Source organism: Crotalus tigris, unplaced genomic scaffold, assembly GCF_016545835.1.
Source record: "Crotalus tigris isolate CLP2741 ecotype Arizona unplaced genomic scaffold, ASM1654583v1 scf7180000024391.5723578, whole genome shotgun sequence".
Lineage (NCBI taxonomy): Eukaryota > Metazoa > Chordata > Lepidosauria > Squamata > Viperidae > Crotalus > Crotalus tigris.
The window spans coordinates 1,944,894-1,967,253 of NW_024100561.1; the positions used below are offsets into that span (position 1 = coordinate 1,944,894).

Consider the following 22,360-nt stretch of genomic DNA (forward strand, 5'->3'; position numbering starts at 1 on the left):
CAGTATGGTTTTGCATGACAAAATTATTAAGTAACTTCATCTAGGCTGAATACAAACAAAATGAGAATGAAGGAAAGGGGTATAATGTTGGAAGAATCTGCATTTTTTGATATTTATATGCAATCACAAGCATGTATTTGGAAGAAAAAACACCAAAAAGCTATATCAAATCACATTGCTTTTATGATAGCACAAATATTTTAATCATAAAATAATGCTACTTTAAACAGGAAGTCATCGTTCTTAAAATTTCAATTTTTAAAAACGCAGAGATAATTTATAAGTATATTAAAATAACATTTTGATTCTTGACCACAAATAAACTTTAACTCACTAAATATTTGGATCTCAGATACATAAATATCTGAGATCCAAAACATAGACAGCAGTAACCTCAAAAGAATCTCCATTCAGAAGCATATATCAATGGCATACAGCAATGATTATAGCTATCTGCAGATTTCCAAATAAGAAAAGACAATACATTGTGGGAAGTCAGCCCCCTCAGAAAAAGAAATATTTGGGGGGATATTAAAAAGGCAGAATATATTGCTCCAAAGGAATAATGGGAGAAAACATCTAAGACAAAACCAGCCCCCAGAAACTAAACCAACCCCTGCCCGAAGCAGAAGCCAGGTCTGTAGAAATGCAGATGTGATAATCCTTTCAGAAAGGATGGAGCCAGGAAGCTAGAAGCTGATGAGATTAGGAAGACAAAGACCCCTGAAATCTACATACCCCACCCAAACTCTAAAAGACATGACCTTTAGGAAATAATAGGATTAACCCACCACCATCAGAATACCAGAAAGGCATACTGAACCTCAGGTCAAAGTTCATGCCACAGGAAGAGAAAACAACCTCAAAAGCCCCAAAAGGTATAAAAACCCACCACTCCAAGCAACATGTGATCAGCTGCTCCAGAGCCTCATGTCTTGTGGTTCTGCTCTTCAATAAACTACAACCTTCTTTCTAAAACAGTCTCCATTTTGTTTATTCCCAGCTTCGACTGGACCCTGATGAAGAGTTTTCATTCAACAAGACAAAAATGCAAACTGTTTCCCTTATTATTTATTATTGCTTTAGAAATATTGAACAGAAAAAATACTTGGGTGTCAAAATCTGTGGAGAGGAAACTAAGTTCAGAAGTTATGCAAATGATGTAGTATTAATTACAACAGAGTCACAAGGGGTAACTGATGATGAAAACAATCCATAGCTTTGGAAAATTCTCTGGATATAAAATCAATGCTCAAAAAATAAAATAATCACAAAGCATTCAAAGTAAGGAGAAAAACATTTATTCTAGAATGAATTTGGTTGTCAGACAACACACTCAATGAATTATTTTGCTTTGCATCTGAAAGATAATAACCAAGAAATATATCAAAATAATTATGTCCAGTAATTAAGAGAGATTTTGACATGTAAAAAAAAACCTCAAACCCATCCTGGTTAAGATCAACTGCCATTATCAGAATAAAAATATAGCCAAAGATAAGTGATCTATTTCAAATAGTGCTAATTCCAATTTCAGGGGAAGAAAAAAAAAACTTTAGAAGAATCATAAGAAACTGTTAGCAGATTTATATGGAATGGAAAAAGAATACTGAAGTCAAACTGAAAATTTTATAAGCCTAAAAAGACAGAGAAAGCCTTGTCCTTTCAAACTTCAAACTATATTACAGAGCAAGATGTCATGGTTAATAGAATGTCAATACTGGAAGAACTGTTCCATTGATATTTAAGGTATTGGTACACAGAAAAGAATAAAAACCTACAAGAACACATTGAAAAATGAAGCTCAATAAAAGTACCGTATCAAATGCCACAATTGAACAATTTCACCATTCACCATTAAATGCTTTTCTTGTTGGAGATAATTACAGTAGGAAAGGGACGTTGTCTTACCTGAACGCCTTTTCTCAGCATGAAGAATGGAGAATCCACGAATGGGTTAAAGAATTCCTCTAGCCCAATCAGACCAAATAAATCAAGTTGCCACACCCCTGCTGGACTGGATCTTGCCCCCAGTTTTGAAAAGGGCGAAGCTAAAAACTGTGGGACATGTTGGCTCCCAGCTACTGACACTGACCTGACTGTGAATTTCAAAAAGGGGAAAGGCGTTCAGGTAACACAACGCCCCTTCTCCAGCATGGAAAAGAATGGAGAATCCACGAATGGAACACACCAAAGCCCATGTGACCCTATGGATGGGAAACAGGCTGGTCAAGTGTCGACACTGACTGAACCACGTGTTGTAAAACACGGCAGCCGAAAGAGGCCTCTGCAGAGGCAAATTTATCAAGCCTGTAATGACGGATAAAGGAGGAAGGCAAAGACCACGTCGCCGCCCTACAAATGTCAACGATAGAAGCCTGAGTGTGCCACGCAGCTGATATAGAGGCACTTTGCGTGGAGTATGCTGTCAGACAGCGTGGAACAGGCAGGGAGCGTACCCGATACAACTCTGTGATGCAGGCCTTGATCCACCTGGCAATAGTAGAGGAAGAGACCTTCTGACCTTTAGAAGCCGGATGGAAAGATACAAAGAGCACCTCCAAACTACGAAAGGCAGATGTCCGTTTAATGTAATATCGCAGGGCCCTGTGGACATCTAGAGCATGCCACTGCCTCTCTAAGTCGTGTGATGGGTTAGGACAAAAGTCCGGTAATACAACCTCCTGTGCCCTATGGAATAAGGTGTTAACCTTGGGAATGAACGAGGGGTCCAACTGTAGGACCACTCTGTCCTGATGAAAGATGCATAGATCTTCCCTCACGGAAAGAGATGCGCCTTGCCGATGTCACTGCTATTAAGAAAGCAACTTTAAGGTACAAGAGTTGCAGAATTCAATATCTGATGAGTTCAAAAGGGGTTCCTGTAAGAGCCTGAAGAACCCGTATTAACTCCCAAGTGGGGTAACGATGGACTACAGGAGGCTTACTGTTTGTAACTCCTTTGATAAAGGATAGAACCCTCGGGTGTTGAGACAACAGTGCAAAGTTGGCACAGGTGAAAACGGTGGAGAGAGCCGCCACCTGCCTATGGATAGTGTTGGGTGCTAGGCCCTTAGCCACGTCTTCCAAGAGATATTCGAGTATCCTCGGAATAGTAACAAAAAAAATGGACAAACTATTTTGGTCAAACCAGTGACAGAAGTTCCGCCAGGTGGCATTGTAGATCTGATCTGTCGCCGGCCGAGAGGCCTGGATCATTGAGATCACTCTTGAGTATGAACCCCGTGTCAGGAACTGGTGTTCAGATGCCAGGCGGTCAACTGGAGCCACTGCGGGTCTGGGTGTCATATGACCCCCTGTAGCAGGATTATCTGCTCTGGAGGAATCCTCCACGGAGGAGCTACGGTGAGGCTCATGAGATCCATGAACCATGGTTGCCTCGACCAGTGTGGGGCCACAAATATCAGCTCTGCTTGTTCCTGCAATAGTTTTCTGATGACCACTGGAATCAGGGGAAACGGTGGGAAGGCGTATAGCAGTCCCCCAGGCCAAGGGCTGCAGAGAGCGTCTACTCCCTCCGACTCCTGGGAGGGGAAACGGGAGAAGAATCATGGGATCTGAGCATTCACTGGGGAGGCGAATAGGTCGACACTCGGTTGACCGAACCGCTGCATGATCTCTCTGAACGTGGATGCAGACTCCATTCTGAACGGTCTACCATAGAGCGACTCAGATAATCCGCTTACCAGTTCGCCTCCCCTGAAATGTGCTCTGCCTTCAGGTAAAGAAGATTCTGCTCCACCCATGATCCCAGTAACCGAGCATAGGACATCAGGGCCTGTGATCAAGTACCATCCTGCCGGTTGACATGGGCCTTTGCCGCCACATTGTCCATCAGGACCAACACGTGACACCCCGCAATTATTCTGCGGAAGTGGCAAAGTACCAGGCGTATAGCCCTGAGTTCTAGTTGATGTTTTGTCTGAGTTCCAGTTGATGTTTTGTCTGAGGTCTTGCTGGGACCACCGGCCCTGGGTGAATTGAATTTGGAGGTGTGACCCCCCCAGCCGAATAAACTGGTGTCCGTGGGCAAGGTCACAGAAACAGGCCCTCTGAAAAGGGACCCCTTGGACAAGCTGGAGAGAGCCACCAGAGAAGGGATCTGAGCGTCTGTGCTGGAACTCTTACCCTCTGGGGAAAAGAGCTTATGCCCCGCCTTTGTAGGGAAGTTAAGAACCACTGGAGCTGTCGTGTGTGAAGTCTGGCCCAAGGAACTATGGCAATGCAGGAAATTAGTTTTCCCAACAGTTCGGAGAGCAGGGCCAGAGTCATCTGTTGTTCCCTGTGGACCTTGATGACCAGAGTATGGAATACTTGACAAAGGGTTGTGTCTATTATAGCGCCTAAGTGCAATAGACAAGTGGCTATAATTAAGTGGCTCTTTTGAAAATTGATTAAGAAACCATGACATTGAAGCATCCCTATGGTTAGCTCCAGGTCCGTCAGTGCGTTCGGTGCAGAGGACGACTGGATCAGGATGTCGTCCAAGTAACACTGAACGTGAATTGGGATCGACCTGAGATGTGCGGCCAGTACCGCCAGGACCTTGGTGAAAACCCTGAGGGCCAATGAAAGGCCAAACGGGAGAGCCTTGTATTGGAAGTGATGAGTACCTGAACCTGATGGTATGCCTCTGTAAGGTCTACTGATGTCAGGAAGTCCCCCTGCCATACGGTGGCCAAGATGGATTGAAGTGTCTGCATCTTGAACCTGCGATACGACAGATGCGAGTTTAGAACCTTGAGGTCCAGTATCGCCCTCCATCCCCCTGAAGATTTCGGTAGTATGAACAGGATGCCCCAGTTGGTCTGATGGTACCCGCTCTATGGCCTCTATGCTTAAGAGATGTTGAATGGCTTCCTGCATGAGGCCCTTTTTTATGGAATTCCACGCCTGAGGACAGGTGGTGTAGCGTCAAGGGGGGGTTGTCACGAATTTCAGGGACAAGCCATCCATGATGGTGGTGAGCACCCAAGCGTCCATGTTGGTGTCCTTCCATTTGCGAATGTAATGAGTCAGTCTGCCACCTATGGGAGGGATTTACCCCAAGTCACCTTGACCTATGGAAGAGGACGTTTGTTCGGGACCTGCTGTCTGGGCCTGTCTCTGTAACCAGACCGATCCAAGGACCAGTCTGGTCCTGCTGGAAAGGGCTGTGATACATTACCTGAGATCGGTTTCAATCCCAATCGAAAAAGAGGGTGGCAGTTATATGGGGCAAAACGCCTGCCCAATCTTTTGGACAGATGGTAAAGTATCCTTCTCTTTTCCCTGTTTTCCACCAGGTACGGAGTGAGAGCCTCCCCAAAGAGGCAACCGCCCTGGTATGGGGCCGCGGCCACCCTTCATTTATGCTTGGTGTGGGCACACCAATTCCTAAGCCAGAATGTTGGAGGCTATGGCACGGGCACGGGCGATGTTGGAGGCTATGGCACGGGCAGAGAACCTAGCCACTTGGAGGGACACGTCTGCCATGTATTCCAAGGCCGCCTGCAACTTGGTCACATCCTAGTGTACCCTTACCTCCTCTGGGGAGTTTCTGGACTGGAGTTCACGTAGCCACATTAGAGAGATCCTGGCGAAAAAGGAATTTGATGTGGAAGCTCTTACCACCCACGCCGAGGCCTGGTGTGTCCTACGGAAGGAAACTTCTGATTTTTTGTCCTTGGCCTTCAGCACCTCTGACATGTCGCCTGGAATCTTGAATTCTGAAAGGATGGGATTAAGGGACTCGTCCACTCCCGGAAGCTCCAACGCCTCATTCAGGGTCAAAACCGTATCTATGAGTTTACGGTCAATCCCCCCAAGGGCGGAAAAGGTGCCTAGGGAACTCCATTGATCCCGCACCGATTTCAGAAACATGGGAGGACAAGGAATCTGTTGATGTGTCACTACAGGTTCCGAGAACAATGGGCTGTTAACCTGACCGGGTGTCTGATCGGGGGCTGGAGTCTTTTCCGGTTCGATCTTCCCAGTGGCACAGGCCTTACATAAGAGAGAAGAGAAAGAAGTAGGGTTGAACAAACCAACCAAGGGAGGGGCCTGCTCTTCATCCAACCACTGACCCTCTTCGAGGACCTGCTCTGAATATTTGGATACCTCGCTCCCACAGGAATGTGGTGGAGAAGCCGGATCCGGGTACTGATAATCCCTGGACCATGAAGTCCCCACACAAGTGAGAGGGTGTGACGTCCCTGGGGTCTCTGGGGCATGTGCTGAAGAAGCCATAGCTTGAGCAGCAGCCTGAGAAATCATGGTCTGGAGTTGGTCCGTAAATGAAGGTTGCTCCAGGGGACGGAGTCCCGCCGCCATAGGAGTGAATGAAGCTGATGGAGCCTGAGATGGACCTGCAAGGGGGAAATTCTGAGACTCCACCCGCCAGTGTGGGAGGGGTGAACTCGGCCCCTGGTGGCGGATCCTGGGTCCGCACTCTTAAATCCTGCTCAAAAAGAGAAAGGCGATCCTGGCTGAACCCAAGTGAGAGATGGTGATCTAGATTCTGTTCTGGAGACCAAGCCCACATGAAGGACGAGGGACGGGGTCCCCCGCTGTTGATGCAATAGGAGGAAGAGCCAAGGGAATCGGGTCCTTGGCTGCACGCTTTTGGGCTTTGGAAAACTGCCTTTCTAATGCCCTTTGTCTGCGACCAGCCTGCTTTTCAGCCGCCTTAGATGTTCTTTTGGTTTTGGCCTTGATTTTCGCGGCTGCTTCTTGGTTGGATGACTTGTGTTTCTTATTTCCACTGGAGGTGGAAGCCTGTGAAACGGTGTTGTCCGCCATAATTATCAGGAGTTTTCCAGCAGATTGCTGAAGCTATCCTGGTCTGCAGGAGATACGGCTATGGCCCATCGTTAAGCACGGAGTCACACTTTGCAACAGATGCCGCGCATCACTAAGGGAGGTCTCCTCTCCCTCCCCTCCCCCTCCCTCCCCTCTCTCTCTATAGTATTATTTAATCATTTATATTTTATTTTTTTATTTAGTGACGGATCCTTTGTGTCTCACTTAGTGGCGGCTATAACCAAGGAGTGGCTGGTCCACTAGATGCAGACAGAGGTAACAGGCTGTGATTGAATAGTCAACTGAGCCCAGCTGACAGATGGAACAATTCAAGGCTGGGAGAGGTAAGTAGTGTTTATTTAAGTGCAGATTACTGTGAATTGCAGGGTGTTCCTGCCAAAATGGCACCTTCCCGAGAAGGATTGCCCTGTCAACGAAATCACACTGTGGGGGCTGAATCAGTCATCCCCACAGCACAGGCTGAGCAATCCAATTAGCAATAAAATAATAGCTAGAGAGAAAACAACTTGAGAAAGGAAACCGAAACTAGGACGGCCGCTGAAAGTAGAAATTGAAACCAGAGGGAACAATTTTCTGCCGGGTAAATAACTGAAAGCAGTAATTGAAAAAACAAAGGGAACAGTCTTCTGCCTAGTAATTAGCAAGAGAGAAGGACGAATTGCAAGATAAGGAGGTTTAGTAAGGCAGCATGAATCCGGAGGAAAAAAGCCCCGTTGCGTCACGTTTAAAACAGAGCTGACAATGCAGGGAGGAAACTGCCTCAGGGAAGCTAAGAAACCTCTTTTGAAACACTTGCCGAACTGGGACAGCGCTGATCGCAGCGCTGATCAGATGGCAAGAGAATGAAAAATCCACAAATGGGAATCAAACAAAAAGAAATACAACCTGTCCTCCTAAAAGTCTGCTTTGGGAGCCAATTTTCCACATCCGTCCTGGGCTGAGACCAAATCGAAACTGGGGGCAAGGTCCAGTCCAGCAGGGGCATGGCAACTTGATTAATTTGGTCTGATTGGGCTAGAGGACTTCTTTAACCCATTCGTGGATTCTCCATTCTTTTCCATGAGGGAGAAAGTGTGATTACATGCAAATTGGTCCAACCAAACTGCATGAACAGATTAAAGACACATACTTAATGAAAGGCAGAACATACCATCGCTGATGTATCCAGAAACTGTTGGAAAAATAATATCTGACTCCCCCAAAATGAGGGATATTTAAAAAAAATGATAGAATTTAAAATGCTTATACAGATTCAAGACCATGTATATAAACTTCTAGATATGATACAGAGAACAAATAAAAATATGCATGACAAAGTGGGTGCAAAACTTCAAAGAAATAGTCTTAATACGACAATGGAAAGAACTGTGGAATAAATCCATACATTTTATTCCAAACTACGGCTTGAGAGAGAACTGGTATGTTTTATAAATGGCATACAGCAGGAATGTCATGTGACATGTCATGACGTATCACGACATTTTCCTCATCGCTGGAGCTGGGGTGGGCGCAGTTTCGGCATGACACATCCAGTTTGACAACCCTGGCATACCGTCTTCCCAATAATTGCCAAATCATATGGTAATAAAAGTAAAAATGTCACCAGGCAAAAATAATATTCTACCATATGGACATGCAACCACCCCCCAATTGGAATGAGATATAGTGCACCATTCAGAGAATCTAGGAATAAAATTTGTAATGAAATCATGCTTTTTAAACCAGATATAATTCCAAAATGTATCAACAAAAATACCATAAATTATTAAGATAGATGCTGTGATGACAAATACTATATCAGGCTTGAAAAAACACCTAGTATCAATCATATTTAATTGGGAACTTAAACACGGAGAATACGCATGTTTAAGTAAGAAGAGTTCCATATATTTTAGATATTACACAAGGTAAATGCAAATATTTTGAATATGATGTCTAAAGTTTACACTAACCGGTATGGCAAATCAGTTGGGAGTATACAGGATTATTTTTTCAGGAGTGTTTTTTTAATATTTATAAATAATTATATAGTGGAGTTCAAAATTTTATGTTAGTTTTTAATATCATGAAAATAACTCAGCAGTTCCTTTGCTTGGTATAGTTTATTATTTAACAATGCTGTATTGAGCATTAATTGTATAACTTAGAAATTATCTCTCCATTTATAAATATTATCTTTTTCAAAATATACCTTTGGTTTAGATGGATGGATGGATGGACAGATAATAGATTCCCCATTCATAAGAAAAAAATACTAAATAGCACATATAAAAAAACTAAATCTTTTTCTTGTGCAAGACCTTTCTCTCTCTCATCCTGCAGCTATTTCTATGGACATATTCTATCTTTTCAATGAGTCTCATCTGATAATCTTAAAGTTAATAGATTTATTATGGTGTAAACTTTGCTAACTCTTTGCAACCTTAAACTAATTCCAGACATTCCAGATATCTTTGGTCTTTAGTTTGGCCTTATTAGATTTGTCATCAGAGCCTGTCATTGATTCTCATCAACATAACTTTCATCTGTGCCTTCAGATCATCAGACTATGATCTTGCTGAATGTATTCAGGAATTTAGAAGAACGTACTGGCACAGGAACTCTGAACCAAGAGATTTCAAGCTTACCACTATTAACAATTAATACATTTACATGACATAACCCTTTGATGTTATAAGTGCTCACTAGTTTGAAAGCCTCCTCTTAAAAAGATGGAAAAGAGCGAAAAACTTAATGTTGTACACTGAAAAGGGCTAAGAGGAACGTGTGCAAAATTTCACAGAACTTAAAACTTCATGAAAGCTTACCTAACTGTGCAACATATTTGACTTTTTATAACTTATTAATACTATGGCATTTACAAAAAGCGAATTAGAAGCTCTTTTCATCAATACATTGCTTATTATCTACAAATCTCCATAGCCTTTTGGAATGGGCAGCCATAACAAATTTAAATCGTTGTAATCAATTTTTTATTTGATAAATAACATTTTAGGAAGGATATAACTTGTGAAAGTACATGAGAAAAGTCCAAATAACATGCAGAACTTGCATGCAGAAAAATCCATGAAACAATATCTGACATCTTTGTTAAAAATGGATAGGATAACTGGTTATGGAATGAATTTGGGCATTACTGATCCAGAAAAGCTATTTAGAATTAAAAGAGATAATACAGAGCTAAACAGCCTACTCAAAGAAAAATCATCTCTATTCCTTCTCTGCCTCTTTAGGTATAAATGCCAATTCACAGTTTAAGAATACAAGGATGCTGGACTTCCAATTCTGGTTTACCAAGAAAGCACAGTTCACCTTTTTATTTGTATAGGCAAACAACAGCACATCTGCCACCTGGCATTTTAAAGACTGGTGAAAAGGCAAATTCTAGCAATAGTCTCTTCAAGATAGAAAAAAGGCTATGCACTGGCATGAAACAAGAATAATATCAGTGAATGAAAGAAAAAGGAAAACTATGAACCTAACATTCTTTACTGTGTTAGTCTTGCAATATGTTTTGCTGTTTCATCTGAATATTTATTTATCAATCAATCAAATCAAATTATTTGCCACCCATCTTGCAGTTTAGATGATTCTGAGCAGCTTATATCAAGATAAAACTCACAAGCATTCAACAATTATAAATGTAGAAACAGAGAAAGGTTACAAAAATTTAAACAAATTAAGAAACAAGGATTTGGATAATCCCAGTCTCTTTATTAAAATTTGTTCAAAATTGCAAAAAAATGTTTAAAAGAAAGATAAAAATTAATAGCAAGTAATATAAAATAAGAAAAAAAAATCAAAAAGACAAAAATGCATGAAAGAAAAAAGTTATAAAAATAGAAAAGAAAAGGACACAAAAAATAGCTTCCAATCTTCTTTACAGCTCTGCATAACTACAACTATAAAATTGACCTTTTAATCTATGGTTTCAAAATGAGTCTCTTCTTTCTACGCTATAATGTATCCTGTCTAACCATCCAACCCACAAATCGTAAATTCCATTTTTCTTTTTTATGCAAAAAACCTGTAAGAGTTTTGTAGTCAGCAATTAAATGTAGATATTGTTTTATTTTCTATAATAAAACAAGTCAACTTGGCCATCTCAACAAATTCTATCATCTTCATCAATTATTCCTTCATTGTAGATATTGTAAATGTTACCATTTTTGTTCATACAATAATCTTGTGGCAGTTATCATAAAACAATCACACATAATCATGAACAAATCATAAAGTTTCATGAGTTTTTTTTCCCATCTGCTTTTTCCCATCTGTCTATCAATCCCAAAAGACACACCTCTGGTCTCAATGGCATATTAATTTTGAAAATGTTATGAATCTGTGTATGTATTAGAATATAAACTTTTCTAGCTTGTTTATATGTCCAACAATCTTGATAAAATGTTCCTTCTTATATTCGCATTTTCAACATAAATTTGAAGTGTCTTTATATAGTCTACACAATTTATCTGATGGCATGTATCAACAATTCATCATTTTATAAACATTCTCTTTAAGATTATAACAATACAAATATTAATCCTTTCACCCAGATATTTTCCCACTGTACCATCTATATATTATAACCAAAACTTTTAATCCACTTTATCATATATTCTTTCACTTGTTCTTTTCAAATTTTATTAAATGTTTATACATTTTAGGAATACATATTCATCATTTGTACACAGTTCAATTTCAAACTCAGTCTTAGTGTTCAAAACCATAAACTCTTTTATCTACTTTAAATCTTTCTAATAACTGTAAATAAGAAAACCACTGACAACTACAGTATATTCCTAAGGCTCCCGATCTTCTCTTCATTTTCTTTTCATTTCCCCTCACAAAACTCTAGTACATCACAGTTATTCGACCTTCTGATTTGCCTATTATTTCTGCTCCATTAAATGCTTCTTGCGCTGATACTTAATTTCTTCTTTCATTTCCTTTTTCATCTTTACAAGTCTTTCATCTACCTTTTTCTCAAAAGCTGTCAATTTAGTATTAAGTGATTCAGTCAATTTGGTATCAAGTGATTCAGCTAACTTACTAACCAGTTCCTCAGACATTTTCTGAATAAAAATTGTTTAATTCCTCTTCTCTGCAGTTTGCTCCAGCAAACCTTTCCCCCCTCCCTACTACTTTTGCTGCTTTCTAGTGGCTGACGTTATTTATAAGGCAAAAATGAAAGTGTCTCAAACAAGGGAAAGAGAAAAGCAAGCTTCCCCTTTTTTACAGTCAGCATAACAGTCAGTGTCTCCATAGTTACAGTGTTATTATAATCCCCATCACAATCTGGCTCATATTACCATTATGTTTTGTTTTGTAAAATCATTAGTCTGTACTCTTTAATAATAATAAAAAAGCAATATTCTCCCAAGCTCCCATTCATTTGTCCATCTTAATACCAATTTGTTCAACCCCCCCCCCAATTTGTATAAAAAATAATACCAATTTGTATAAAAAAAATTCAAAATAACTATATCCTTTATCTGTTTTAAATTTCTTACATCCATTCCTTGTTAAGCTTTTTGTCAAAAGTGTTTAAGTCTTTAAAGCAGTGTTTCTCAACTTTGACAATTTTAAGGCATGTGAACTTCAACTCCCAGAATTCCACAGCCAGCATTGCTGGCTGTGGAATTCTGGGAGTTGAAGTCCACATGCCTTAAAATTGTCAAGGTTGAGAAACACTGCTTTAAAGCATTTTTTCCCTTTATAATCCAGAAAGAATGTTGACTCACCAAGTGAAATTTTCTTATGCTACCGCTCAGAAAATCTCTCTTTAGGTGGATATTAGTTATATCCAAAAGTGTTTAAAAATGAAGCTTGTGTGCATCTTATGTCCATATATAGGCTGCATTGCAGCTGTGAGCTTGACAGAAATCCCAGCTCCCAGCTGCTCAACTCATGAGCTGACCACAAAGAACTCAGTTCCTGCAATCTAGTCACAAGTAGCAGTAGTCCAGAGTAATAATCTTTCTTCTTCTGGAGAGACTGTGGCAGCCAGAATTCATTGTGAGGCCACAGATCTCTGCTGCAATACGGTCCCCACTCCTTTAGGGATGTCTACCTCTCCTCTTTGTGCAATTTTTGTAATCTTATATTTCTATTTGAACAAAAAGTCAACAATAATTGAATCTAGTGTTAGCATTGGACCTAGAATGCTGCATATCCCAAACTACCAAAATATCTTTTTTTATGCTACTAAATAAATGCTTAGGAAAACAATAATGGCAATCAAATGAAGAAATGTATGTTCTGTGACATTAACTTCCTTACAATCTCCAACACTATCCCCCAAATTACCCAATTAATTGACTACATTTTAAGAGACTTCTTATAGAATTGCTTTCAAATTGTGATATTCTTTTCAAATTGTGGTGTTGGAGAAGACTTGAGAGTCCCTAGGATTGCAAGGGGATCCAACCAGACAATACTGGAGAAAATCAAAATCCTGACCTTTACCTGTGTAAAGACAGATATTGAAACTCAAATCCTTTGGCCACCAAATGAGAAGAGAGGACTCACTGGGAAAGACCAAGGTTAGGAAAGATTTAAGGCAAAAGAAAAGGGGGAAGGCACAGGATGAGTTGGTTAGATAATGTCATTGACATGATGAACATGAATTTGGGCAAACTCTGGGAAGCAGCAGAGGACAGGAGGCCTGCTGTACTATGGTCATAAAGAGTTGGACATGATTTAGCAACTGAACAATAACAAACAGACTTGCTACTGACATACAATATTCCTAATTTGGCTGAAAGAAACATTCCTGGGGAGATAATCCCCCATGCTCTTTTCTCTATAGAAAATATTCATTGTGATAGTATTATTAGCTATGAAAAAGAAGAGCAGATAACATGTAATCAATGGTTTTCCCCGTTTTCATAGCAAAGTATTTCACAGCCAATCACTCTCTCTCAGCCCAACCCACCTCACAGGGTTGTTGTTGTGGGGAAAATAGGAGGAAGGTGTGTTAGATATGTTTGATACCTTATTTGTAAAAATGATAAAGTGGGAAATAAATAAATAGCATCCATACACTTTGGAAATTGGCACAAGATTCCCTCCCCCCAAAGTCAAATACCTAGCCAAATATTTTTTGCCAAAATAAAAAGGTATTGGGAAATTTCATTTAAAATGTTTCACATCAACTTATCCGGGAACCACCAAATGACTTTAGGCTTGTATTGTCTTAAGTAAAGCTTCCCATGTCTAAAAGGAGATTAATAATACTGACCTATCATATTCTTATAAAAATGATTGAATTCATCGTTGAATATTCTACCTAGTTTCTGAAATTACTTTGTAACAAAATGTACATACAGTATGTCTTAACTGATTAGACCATTACTTTGTGAACAAAACTATGAAGATCAATTTTGAATTGGCAGTTCTTGCTCAGCTTGTCCTATTTAAAATTTTTATGCTTTTGTTTTTACTCAAGCAAACCATTTCCCAGTTGTTTCCTAAGTGTAACACCGATAGTTTATATCTGTGCTTACTGTCTTTCTCACTTCTGCTGTTTCCACAAATGTAGCTGTTATTACATGAATGATAGCTATGCCAGCTACTCTACTAGATTCAACCTAAGAACAATACCGTAGATTAGTTGTTAGCTTGTCTGTCCTGATGGTTGCTATTCAAACTGTCCTGAATATCTTGCATTCTTCAGAGAACAATCACACCTCCCATAATCAGCAGTGCACTTCTTATTTGGCATGACCAGCATAACAGAGCAAGGATCAGATAAATGTTATTAATGAAACAATTTTACTTTACTTGTTTCCAAAGATGATTTTTCACTGAACTTTTCTGCTACTCCCTAAAATATTACATTGTACAGCACTGAATACGACTAGATCTTACTGAAGGAGCAGCTTCGCTGTGGATATGAAGGGTGGCCTCAAATTCCTTTCTCATCCTGATCCATCACTGGCAAATAACTGAGCAGTAACCATGTGTCTCAAAAGATAGCAGAAGAAATATAATTGACAAAGACTTTGAAAAAACTGCTTTTAATCCATAAACGTTTGCTATGTATAACAAAAGTATAGATTTATTTATCCTTATTCTTGATATACACTATTCACCAATGCATCCACTGAACTCTAACTAGAATGCTTTATAGTGTGATGTGTATTGACAAACCAGTCCAATATACTTTAAAAACAAACAGTTTTCTTTTTTTCCCCCCAGCTCATTAACTCCACAATACGTCAGGCCAAAAGTTCTCAAATTATCTTTGTTGATACCATCCCTAGTGCTTCAGTATTTTTTTTTTCATGAAGCTCTAGGCCCAAAGTGTAAACTACCTTGAGTAATTTGTTTGGTATCTGACAGATGCAGACTGTTTTCCTTGAAATTTTAAAATAATTTGTGGCACCCTCCTGTGAGTTTGCTGGGTATCATGACACACAGTCTGGGAACCACAGGGTGAGGCTCTAAAGCTCAACAACAAACAGCCTACTTTTTATAAGCAGAACTTCAACTCAAAGTTCATTACTAAACTACCCCCCCCAATCATATAAAAATAATTCCAGCATATAATTTTTACGATGAAAATATTCTGGAGAATCAACTAAAGCTTTAATGTAGACTGAAATAATATTGCATATGAGGATTTTCTTTAGTCTTCTGTTTTTAATGGCCAGGAAATGTATTTTAATCATTCACCATACATTTAAAACGAAATGAAAATTATTTATTTTCCAAATGTGAAGCAATACTAAAAAAGAGTATTTCTAATTTCAATTAACATTATGTTAATGCTAGGTTTCTATGCTAACACATGAGTACAGGAAGCTACTAGTTAAACCAATCCAGATTTTCCAGGGTCTTAGATAATTATTCAAAAATAAAATCCAAAGAATCATACAGGGAAATCATATACTCTATTATCAAGTTACAAGTTCTACTTCCTTTGCAATATCTTACCACTATACAACAGAACTATAGACTTAGTACTGAAATTTAGCATACCACTGAACAGTTCAGAATTATATCATCAAAAACATGAATAAAAGGTAAGATTACAAATTTTAAGGAATTTTCTTGGGTTTCAGGAGATGGAAAGTCTGCATTTTAATTATTAACTAAATATGACATCTATGATAAAAAATATAATTTTCTAAAACAATAACAGAACTTTTGGAGCATGATCCAGTACTTCCCAGACACATGATATTTTGTGTACTTATGGACCCCTTTGATAAAAGCATCTAAAGACGGTTGTCAGTCAGAAAAAGAAGCAGCACATTCAAGAAGAAAAAAGAAACTGGAATTGATTTTACCCACAACATTTTGCTTTTCTCCATTTGAACTCAGTTTTTATTACCAGCGATCAAAACAATCAAACATAATTCAACTATGACTCTCCTAACAACAGCGCCTTGCTTCCATTTCTGAAATCCAAAGAAATCTATTTTACTTAACGTAAAATATTATAAATGCACATTTAATATTCTGCATCAAATCCATCTTATATTTTAGTATCAGTATATTATACCAAAGTTCTGAAAGAAGCACATTATGACTTAAATAGCAGAGGACTCTTACATTGCACATTTTAAGAACATATTTTCACAATATGTTGCCATGAAATTCTATCTCAATATAACAAATTAAATTTGATGAAATGTAAGGAAAATGCACCTTCTGAAAAGTTTGTATGATTTCAGCAGACTTTTCACTAAAAGAGGAATAGCTAGTAGTTTAAAAGAGACATTACCCTCTTTCTTTCTCTCTTTTTCTTTCTTTCTCTTTTTTTCCCTCTCTTTCTCTCCCTCCCTCCCTCCCTCCTCTCTTTCTCTTAAAAATCAAGACTCACCTGAATTTGGGCCACCTCCTTCCTCATAATCTTGTATACTCATAACCAGAAATTTAACACTCCAAATGTTAAAAAGTGAAAGAGCAGAAAGCTGACAGTTGCACTCTTGTTTTGTACAAGACCTCAAATCCTGCCTCTCAATAGTGCTGGATTAATTCTGAAGCAAGTCATCAGAGCTTCATGCAGTTTAAAGTATGCATGTGACCCAAAGCCAAGCTGCAGTGCAGTGTCAATTCTCTCCTAGAGATTAAACTGAGAGAGATGCTCATCAGTGATAAAGCCAAAAACGTAACAGTAAGGATAAAGCCTACATCTCTATCATCAAATGCCACCAGGTAGAAAGTCTTTAACTACACATAGGATGAACAGATGTTTACGACAGATGTCTCATTAAATAAACTACGCTCATTAGACAAGCAATTCTTGTGCATATAAAGGCAGCAAATATCAGATTATATCGACAGTGGGCAATTCATATGCCAGTAGCTTACAGGACTAAATTTTACTTCTAAATCCTCAAGTTAATTGCATTATTTTTAATTTGAACTGCTCCAAACAGTAGCAGAGGAAGATCTGGGCCTTTATAAAATATTTACAGGTTGAAGTGAGATACTCTTAACAGAGAGTACATCTGATAGGAAATTTAGAAATTTCAGAGATTTAGCCAATCACTAAATCTGCTATTTGATTTTCTTCAAGTTATTGCCGGCCCTCCAGCTGCCTTATAAAACTGCTCTCCTCATCCTGCAGTTACCATGTTCAGTGAAGTTGCAATCCAATGCATGCATTTATTGTATATTCAGTTTGCCCAATAGTGAATGTGAGTGGACTGCAAATAGTAATTGGCAAAGGACAAACAGAATTATTTGCACATCAGAATTATTGTTCCCAAACCATTAAAACCTAAGAGGGATATCTTCCTTTGGCGTAAAATGACAAGTATCTACTATACCAAGTGATGTTTCATGGAATGTCATGGATTACAAAACTTTCATCTTAGTCAAAGTCCTTTAATTTGTCTAGAGGAGCACATGGAAGAGGATCTCAATGACCTAAGTGTCCAAACATATACATATGAGAAGGGTATGCCAAGCCACAGAGGATTTGTAACATTTAGCTTCAGCAGTTTTTTCTCCCACAGGCAAACATAGTTACTTCTTTCTAATCTGATTGGTTTACAGAGTTAATTTGAATACTGTTGCTGTAGATTTCACTTACAGAGATGTGGAGCAATGCTTTTCTTTATCTGTTTCATTTCTTTGGAATATTCTTCCTCCCAAGTGTGGCTCTAACGTTTTAGCTAAAACTTAGTGATACTAATTATTCATAATCAGAGTTTTAAATTGTTTTAGTATCCAAGGTTTTAATTTGGAATTTCTATTTTATGTAAGCTACTGAGGTAGAGTTCATAGAGTGTAGTGGTTAAGGTAATGGAGTAGGAGACTGGAAACTCAGCTAATACTCCTCCCTTACGAAATGGAAGCCATCTAGGTTATCTTGAGTAAATCATTCATCCTAGTCAAATCAGATAGCTCTGCAAAAAACCAATTGAAAAATAAAATACCTTGGCTCATCGTGCACTGATAGCTTTGTTCTAACAATACGATGACTACATAGAACAAGCAAACCTTGCAAACACAAGGAATGACATTGTAAGCTGCCAAGAGACCTCAATAGTCCATTGTATAAGTTTAAAATGTGAATAAAACTAAAATCTAAAGCTTCCTGCTGTCAAAGACCACATTCTTACACATGAAACAATATGAAACCTTTATATACTCATTCTTCCACAGAGACTTGTCATATGCTAAATAAATAATTCCATAGAGAGTATGGGAAACAGAGCAAGACTATAGTTCTGAAGACTGACATCTGAATGCAAACTGGTCTGATTATACGCTTAACATGTTTAGTAGAGAGTCTAACTATGAAAAGGGGCGTTGTCTTACCTGAACGCCTTTTCTTAGCATGATGATGGAGAATCCACTGGTGAGTTGTCTCAGCCTTCCTGCTCAGATAGGACTAAGTCTAGAAAGTTGCCATGCCTCCCGCTGGGCTAGACTGACCCAGTTTTTGGACCAAGGCGAAGCAACCGACAATAGTCTGACGCATTGGCTCCTCCTATCCCTGGCATAGGGCCAGACAGCCCTTAAAGGGTGGGTGTGGATTCTCCATCATCATGCTGAGAAAAGGCGTTCAGGTAAGACAACGCCCCTTCTCCAGCATGATGAGTGGAGAATCCACTGGTGGGACATACCAAAGCCACTCATGTCCCTACCGGGGGGGGAACAGTCTGGGCTTGTGTCTCACTAGATGAAATCACTTGCTGCAACACCCTCCGGCCAAACAAAGCATCCGAAGAAGCAAACTTGTACAACTTATAGTGCCTGACAAAGGAGGAATGGGAGGACCAAGTTGCTGCCTTGCAGATTTCCTCAATGGATGCCTGCGTCGACTAGGCCGCTGACGTGGCTGCACTGCGAGTGGGCAGTGATATGGCTGGGAACTGGTAGGGAATGTGACAGGTAAGCACAGGTGATGCAAGCCCTGATCCATCTTCCAATGGTCGAAGAAGAGACCTTCTGACCCATGAAAGAGGACTGAAAGGACACGAACAAGGCCTTGGACTTGCAGAAGGCAGACGTCTGTTTGATATAATAACGCAGGGCCCTGCGCACATCCAGTTTATGCCAGTCCATGAGATGGATTGGGACAAAAGTTGGGAAGTACTACCTCCTGAGTCCTATGAAACCAGATATTCACCTATCCTCATGGAAAATGCACAGGCTCCTCTAACGGAGACGGCCGCAAGCTCCGAAATGTGTCTCGCTGATGTGACCACAATCAAGAAAGTCACTTTCATTGAAAGGAGCCGTAGAATACAAGACTGCATTGGTTCAAATGGTGGTGAAGTCAGGGCCTGAAGAACCTGAGACAAGTCCCAAGAGGGGTATCAACGTTAGTTGCCCCTTGAGGAAGGAGCTTACCACTAGGTGCTGGGCCAAAGGAACAGAATTGTCACACATCAGAACCGTGGATAAGGCCACCACCTGTCTACGGACAGTCCTGGAGTTAATCCCCTGTCTAAACCCTCCAACAAATAATCCAAAATATTTGGAATGGTTACTGAAAGAGGTTGAAGGTGGTGCTTGGTGCACCAAAGGCAAAAGTTCCTCCATGTCTCATCGTAAATCCTATTTGTAGAGGGGCGCCTGGAAGCTTGAACCATGGAGATCACCCTCGATGAATAGGATTATCTGGTTAGATTCCGCCGCTCAAGTGCCAGGCGGTTAACTGGACCTACTGGGGATCCAGGTGTTGAAAGGCCCCTTGGCTGAGGGAGATGCGCTCTGGAGGAATCCTCCATGGCGGTGAGATGGAAAGGTCCACGAGGTCGGCAAACCACAGACGCCTCGACCAATGTGGAACAACCAATATAATCTCCGCTTGCCCCTGAAGCATCTTGCGGATGGTCGCTGGAATCAGGAGAAGGGGAGGAAAGGCGTACAGCAACTCCCTAGGCCACTCACTGTGGAGAGCGTCCGTTCCCTCTGCCCCTGGGGATGGGAACCTGGAGAAGAACCTGGGCAGTTGAGAGTTGGTTGGGGAGGCAAACAGGTCTAACTGAGGCTGACCGAATCTGTCCAAAATCTCCCTGAACAGTGCTGGGTCCAGACGCCACTTGGAGTGGTCCACAGTAGACCTGCTCAGGGAATCTGCTTGTTGGTTCACCTTCCCCGATATATGTTCTGCCCTGAGAGATCATAAATTGGTCTCTGCCCAAGAGTTCAAACTGTGGGCTTCGAGCATAAGGGACTTGGATCTGGTCCCTCCCTGTCTGTTTACGTGTGCTTTTGCTGCACACGTTGTTGTCGATTAACACTAGAACATACTGTCCCACCACCATAGTGGAGAAGTGACGTAAGGCCAGATGAATGGCCCTGAGTTCTAACCAGTTTATACTGTGTCTTAGGTCCGAGCAGGACCACCGACCCTGAGCCAATTGTGAGTGGAGGTGAGCCCCTCAGCCAAACAAGCTGGCATCTGTGGTCAAAGTGAGCCTGGCCGGCTCCTTGAAGAGGGATCCCTTGGCCATCGCCGGGGAGGTCCACCACCGGAGGGAACATAATGTCTGGAATGGAACCCTTACCTCTTGTTGGAAGAGCTCATGTTCAACTTCTGAAAGGGAAGAAGGAACCACTGAAGCTCTCTGGAGTGCAACCTGGCCCATGGAACGAGTCCCCTACAGGAGATATCTTCCCCAGCAACTGTGACAGCACGACTAGAGGAACTACCTTCTCCATTAGAACCCGGTGTATGAGGGTCTGGATGCTGTCCCGACGTTCCTGAGAAAGAAAAACCTTGCAGACCTCCGAGTCTATGACTGCCCCCAGGTGAAGGAGATGAGTTGAAGGGTCTGTGTGGTTCTTTTGGAAGTTCACAGAGAATCCATGAACCTGAAGAGTCCTGATGGTGAGTGCCAGGTCCAACTGGGCCGACCGGAAGGAATGGGTCTGGCACGAAAGGACTGCCTCCAGGAGTCTTGTTGGGATCTCCTGTCCACTCTCCTAGAAGTGTGTGCTAGCACCTTATGTTTGTCCTTCCCTTCAACCAGGTAAGGATCGAGGACAGTGCCGAAAAGATGAGTCCCACTGTAAGGGGCAGATGCCAGATGCCACTTGGACTTCAGGTCAGCCTGCCTCTGTTTAAGCCAAAGGAATCTGCGGGCCAAGACGCTGGCTGCTATAGACCGGGCAGAGTACCTGGCAGAATGAAGAGAGGCGTCCGCAACATACTCAGATGCGGCGACCAGCTTGCCCAAGGTCTGCTGTGCTCGCACCTGGTCAGGGGGTATCAGCACCTGAAGTTTGCGAAGCCAGATGATGGAAGATCTGGCGAAGAATGACGATGATGTCGCTGCCCTTACCGACCACGCCAAGGCTTGATGAAACCTGCGGAGGGAAAATTCAAGCCTCCTGTCCTCTGCTCTCAAGACCTCGGCCATGTCTCCTGGTATCGTGGAGGAAGAAAATAACGAGGTTAAGGGTATGTCCACAAGGGGCACTTCCAGAAGTGAGGAGGAGGAAGAAACATTAAAGAGTTTATTTTCCATCCCACTGGGAGAGGGAAGAATACCAAGGGAGGCCCATTGTTTTTGTACCATGCTGCAGAAGAAGGGCAGACAGGAGATCTGCTTCTCCGCAACCACCGGCTCAGAAAACAGAAGGTTCGAGTCCTGGGTGGTGGGAGGTGTCGGCTGTGGCTCCTGTTCAGGGGCAATGTTGGCCGACGTGCATGCTTTCAGGAGCAGTGACCTGAACAGAGAAGGATCAAAGAGGCCGGTAACGGGAGAAGGATCTGAAGCTGCTTCCTCATCATCTGACACCAGCATGCCAGAAGTCTCGTAGTCCTCCGATCCCAAATCTCCCGCCTGAGATGTTCTGTCCGAAAAGGCAGAGCTGGTAAACCGGGCTGCCTCTGCCTGGGGCAGAACTGACGATGGTATGGGCTCCTGAGGGGGCCGTTGACCCATGGAGGAGGCCATGTACTGCGCGAAGGCCTGAGCCATTAGAGCCTGAAGCTGGTCAGGCCACACCCCCTGCCGCTCTACTGGACAAAGGCCTACTGCTGTAGGCATATATGTGGCCTCCGGTCCCTGTTGTGTTCTAGGGGAAGGGGAAACCCCCTGGGTACCTGTAAGGTAGG

The 22,360-nt window shown here is 41.3% G+C and overlaps 1 protein-coding gene across 5 annotated transcripts in view; it reads right to left on the reverse strand.

The window, feature by feature from the left end:
• SLC12A7 (solute carrier family 12 member 7) overlaps positions 1 to 22,360 on the reverse strand; it is a 142,234-nt gene that overhangs the window by 96,364 nt on the left and 23,510 nt on the right. Inside the window, exon 1 of one of the 5 annotated variants that reach the window (XM_039329236.1) lies at positions 16,655 to 16,822. The exons of the other annotated variants lie outside the window; for them this stretch is intronic. Coding sequence (XP_039185170.1) covers positions 16,655 to 16,697 — 43 coding nt within the window. The 5' untranslated portion in view covers positions 16,698 to 16,822. Of the gene's footprint in view, positions 1 to 16,654; positions 16,823 to 22,360 lie in introns of those variants that run through there. 5 annotated transcript variants of the gene reach the window in all.